General features: G+C 36.9%; 2 protein-coding genes across 4 annotated transcripts in view; one reads left to right on the top strand and one right to left on the bottom strand.

Moving 5' to 3' along the window:
• The window catches only part of LOC125048243 (protein LSM12 homolog), an 11562-nt gene extending 9687 nt beyond the window's left edge, over nucleotides 1-1875 (bottom strand). Inside the window, exon 1 of the mRNA XM_047646842.1 lies at nucleotides 1694-1875. Within this exon, the coding sequence (XP_047502798.1) occupies nucleotides 1694-1814 (121 nt within the window). The 5' untranslated portion in view covers nucleotides 1815-1875. The remainder of the gene's footprint in view (nucleotides 1-1693) is intronic.
• A 131-nt stretch (nucleotides 1876-2006) lies between these two features.
• Nucleotides 2007-5000, top strand: part of LOC125048241 — a 10400-nt gene continuing 7406 nt past the window's right edge. For all 3 annotated transcript variants that reach the window (XM_047646839.1, XM_047646841.1, XM_047646840.1), the window contains exons 1-2: nucleotides 2007-2362; nucleotides 4073-4179. In XM_047646839.1, the coding sequence (XP_047502795.1) occupies nucleotides 4081-4179 (99 nt within the window). In that variant the 5' untranslated portion in view covers nucleotides 2007-2362; nucleotides 4073-4080. The remainder of the gene's footprint in view (nucleotides 2363-4072; nucleotides 4180-5000) is intronic.

The raw sequence follows: 5000 nt of genomic DNA, 5'->3' as shown, positions 1-5000 counted from the left end.
TCACTGCAGTTCATCAGATAATATATGTACAGCCATGATAATTATGAATAATCGTTGAATTCTCTGCTTCATAGCAAAAACCAAAATCTTAAGTATAAAAAAATATATATCTCATAATAATGAATAACTAAATCAACCAAGCTAAATAAATGCATATTAGTTACTTACCAATGTCATGAATGATCTGAACTACCAAATGTGCCACTAAGAAAATGATTGAATGGACCCTCAAGATTGCCATCTTGTGAAAACTATACAAACCAAAAACAGTTGATTTGGCCAATCTGAGCCTACAAGCTACAGTACAAAAATTCTGGATTTTGAAAATTATTTGGAAACTAGATTTACACATATTACCACAATACAAGAATATCAAGATGCAATAATGGTATTGGACGTACATATCATATATTGACAGAAATTCTTCAATACACTTCCGTTACAAAATTAAAATACAAGGTAAAATAATTGAGCAAATCTACTTGAGGAAGTAATACCATATATGGGTATAGTCTGAATAATCTTAATTATCATTAGACACTGAAGCAAGAAAAGCTGCATTCTGGCAAACCGTATATGGTTGGCCTTTGCTGGAGGGCCAATGCAATTACATGATCGCATGTGTTCAAGGGTTTAATCCCTTCACCGAAAAACCTCACCATTTATAATTTGCAGAAATTATCACAGGAGAAAACCATTATCGAATTCATCAATCTATCAGTTTCAAATAACACATACCATCTTGTGTTAGGCCTTTACTGTGTGCTTGAAAGTATAATCTCGGCAATAATAGGAATAACAACAAAGTAAGAATAATTTCTAATGCAATAATAAATAAGCTAAGAAAAGGCATGAAAACAATCAACAAAATATGATAAACATGAGAAGACACAGTCCTGATGCCAAGGACAATAAAATCTTAAGCACACCTTTTCTGGCAGGACAGAGCTTGTACCAGAAGGACTTTACTGTCCTCCCTGGACTTTGAAACATGATGGCCATGGAAAGCACTCATCACTGCACACACATCATGCTGGAAATCACACTATAGGCCTACCATCAGACCAAAGTAAGTTTCAATTTGAATTTGAGAAGAGCACAGCCAATAAAATTGAGAAAAACTTCTGTTTCGAAGACCACTGCCAGTGACCTTACAACATTTGCTTAATTTTCTTTAAAAATCACTGTCAATATTACCATATCATTGTATATAACTACTGTAGACACCGTCCATTTTGCCCGAGTGGAACCTCTTGATGATCATGAAAACAACACTCAATGATTCATCAAAAGGGTCAAAGTCATCAGTGTGGCTAGCATAAGCATGGCCCAGTGACTAAATACCAAGCTGACAAGTAGAAGAAGCACTAATTACTCTGCAGTCGAGCCAAGTGCCTCGTGCAGTGGTCGCACCTGACCTTACATGACCTACCACAACACAAACAATCCTCCAAAACTCGATCCCGTGCCCTTCCTTGGCCAAACCCCAAGCCGACACTGTCTCCAACGGACAGCTTAACATCAACACCAACACGTTAATAACGGGAAGTTTACGAAGGGCCAATCCCTCACACTCCCTGCGGGAAAACAAAAAGGAAATGTTTATCCCCATCAAAAAACGGGGGGACCCATGACCTGTGCATGTCAAATTCTCCCCCAAAAGCACCGATTTCCACGGGATTCAAAAGGATACTCAGTGTCAAGAGCTTCACGTGCGAGTCGAACGCTAAAACTTCGCCTTGTAACTCCTCATCGAAGCACGTAACGCAACTCACTGTGCTGCCGATGTTGAAGCACTCACTCGAGTCAGCCATCTTGCCTCCGAGTGGGTTTTCCTCCGCGCTTATTGCCGATTCCTGCTGGCGGGGACGAAGGAGCAGAGGAAAGGGGCCGCGCGGGGAAATCCAATGCTGTATAACGTGGATCCCGAAGGACTCTGATCCTGCTTGAGGAGGAGATCCAATGCCACGTCCAGAATGTAAACAAATCCTCGATAACAGAGGACGGCGAGAGAGAGGAATCCAGTGCCTTGCCCGAGGGACTTCGATCCTGTCCACCGATCTAACGCCGCTTGATAAGGGCTTCAATCTTGTTGTCGGAGAGGATTCTGTCCCACGTTTAGAACGTAAACAAATCCTCGATAACAGTAAGGAAACATCATGATAAACGATCGAGTACTTTTCAGCACAAAATCTATTCCTAAAAGATATGACGGAAGGGGATTAGATAATATAGTCGTAAATAAAGACAGAAGCGAAGAGCATCGGATAAAAGTGACAATGTAAATAAAACGGATTTCAAAACAATGCAGTGATCAGCTGAGAGAAACATACTGAATTAACCGCGTTGGACCAAAAAAACAGTAAGAACATACATGGTAGTATGGTAACTGTAGTTGATTTATGTCTAAAGATCTCAAAATAATAAGTGTGTCTACCGCAGCTTCCTCGATTGATTCAGTTCAGACTTCACTTCACGGGTTTCGTACAAATAATAGGCCTTTTTTATAGTTGTAGGTTTTGACTGTCTGCTTGTAGTGCTATAGGATTTTATTTTCTAATTCTCTACGCGACTATAACCTGTACTAGGCTTGTAATTTGGTCTTGTAACGGGCTTAAATAAGGGTTCCTTTCATACTCGGTCAGTCTATCGGTCAGCTTGTTCCCATGCATGAGGCTGAAGACCCTGGTTTAAATGATATTCTAATTAAGGAAGCTCCGTGTTATGGAGAGCAGGTGGTCTCTCAATAGCCAGTGTCATTGGGTATGCTGTCATATAAGCTGTCAAGATTGACATGGAATCGTTATGTATTGCTTCATGTCTCTGTCTTGGATGCAAGGGCCAGACCTACAGTAATGACAGTCTTTGCTTGAAGAACTCAGTTATTGTGTGACTATACCTCACTGGACACAGTTGTCCACTGTAAAATTTTTTTGTCCATTCCTCCCCCAAAAATTCTCCTGACAATTAATTAGTAATCTGCATAGAAGATAGGTAATATCTCTTAGGAGAGTGTGACCGAGTGCCAGTGCAGAGGTTCTCCTGCCCTCTGTCTCTAAAGAACGAACCAAAAACAAAGATATAAATATCTTTGTTTTTGGTTTGTTGACCTTTATTACTATTTTCACTGATAGTTCTGTTACATTTAACTTTTTTGGGTCAATATGTAGAAGAGGGTAGTGGGTTACTTTCGAAACAATTTTGATATTTTTCTGATTCTAGGCATTGTTTCTTGTGCAAATGTATTTATTCCCTAGCCGTGGTATATCTTCCCTGGATCCCCGTGGTAGTATATGCGCCTAGCCAGGGGGCTACACCCCCTAGACCCCTGTGGTAGTATATGCACCTAGCCAGGGGGCTATTCCCCCTGGACCCCATGGTAATATATATGCCTAGCCAGGGGACTACGCCCCCTAGACCTCGTGGTATTATATGCGTCTAGAATTCACCCTCACAATGTAAACAAGATGAACGACTCAGCCAAAATTAGGGGGATCTTATTATTTTTTTTACGTATAGCACCCTTGGGAAGCATTTGCACACATATTGCCATAGAAGAACTTTGTCTTGGTGTGTATTGTTCTATCCTTTCATGTAGGTTTTATTACCCAACTCTGCCCCTACCTTATACTACATATTGTCCATTTTTTGTTTTCTAATATTCATGGACAGGTATGAAAGATACAACCACAACAAATATTTTAATGTTTCTCAGCTGTTTGTTATTTTACATTAAAACCAATATGAATATTAAGTAAAGACTTCATTAAGAGAAAAACTGATATCCTTAAACCCTCAATGACGGTATCAGAAATCTCTCTGTGTCACTGACTCTGGTGACTTCTGGTAACTGTCCTGCCGTTTGGCCCGGGATCTTTCTGGTTTTGGGATGCCTATAGCTGTACCTGGCATGATGAGTTGGTTTGTTATGATGACTTTAGACTTGGCATGGCAGATACAAGTTAAAGAACAATAAAAGTACATTACTAGCCAATTGAAAAATATTTATAAATAATCATGAAAAAAAAAAAATAATTGAAACAGATTGCAATACAACTTCTTTTGATTTTAGGATTCAGAATGATAACGTCATCGGAAGAGAGTGACATGGACGAAGCTGACTTAGATGACTCTCTTCCATTTCTTGGAGGTGATGAACACTTTGCAAAACCAAGCGAGGTGAGTTATTATTAATGATCAAAGGATTTACACCTATCAACCAGGAAACAACTTAGCAGGCACCATAAATCATATAGGCCTTCATTTATTTAAACTATTTGCTCTTGAAATGTCAGATTCAATCCTGCATACATGACTCACTGACCTTTACTCTCCCACTTATTTTTATTTATTTTATTATTTATTTATTTATTTATTTATTTATTTATTTATTTTTTTTTTTTTTTTTTTTTTTTTTTTTTTTTTTTTTTTTTTGACAGGCATTGAGAAATCTTTATCAAAATATCAATATATGTCTTACTTCAGATGAATTATCTTGTAACAGAAAGAAAAAATATTTCATTAAAGGAATTCATTATTTCCCCAACTAATATTTGTTATATAGGAATTTCAGTCACAGTTTGTCTCCTTTAAAAACGTGTATACTTCTAAGTTATTCTATTCCAGCAATTAATCGTGTTGTACCAGTTTTACAACACCCATTCCTCATACCTTTCATTTCTGCGGATTGTCACAAACACAAATCCATCATCTTCATCTTTAATGGTGTTCATTTCTGTTTTAACAAGATTCATCTGTTATCTTACACAGGGTTTCTGCTAAAGAAAACTGATGATATTGTTTATTTTGTATTATTATTATTATTATTATTATTATTATTGTTATTATTATTATTGTCATTATTATGATAATTATTATTATGATAATTATTATTATTATTGTTATTATTGTGATAAGTATATTTATCATTATCATTATCATATTTTTTTAATTTTTATTTATTTTATTATTATTATTATAGTTATTGTTGTTATTATTAT

Source organism: Penaeus chinensis, chromosome 43 (genome assembly GCF_019202785.1).
Source record: "Penaeus chinensis breed Huanghai No. 1 chromosome 43, ASM1920278v2, whole genome shotgun sequence".
NCBI classification, from domain to species: domain Eukaryota; kingdom Metazoa; phylum Arthropoda; class Malacostraca; order Decapoda; family Penaeidae; genus Penaeus; species Penaeus chinensis.
This window is presented reverse-complemented; position numbering and strand designations above follow the sequence as displayed.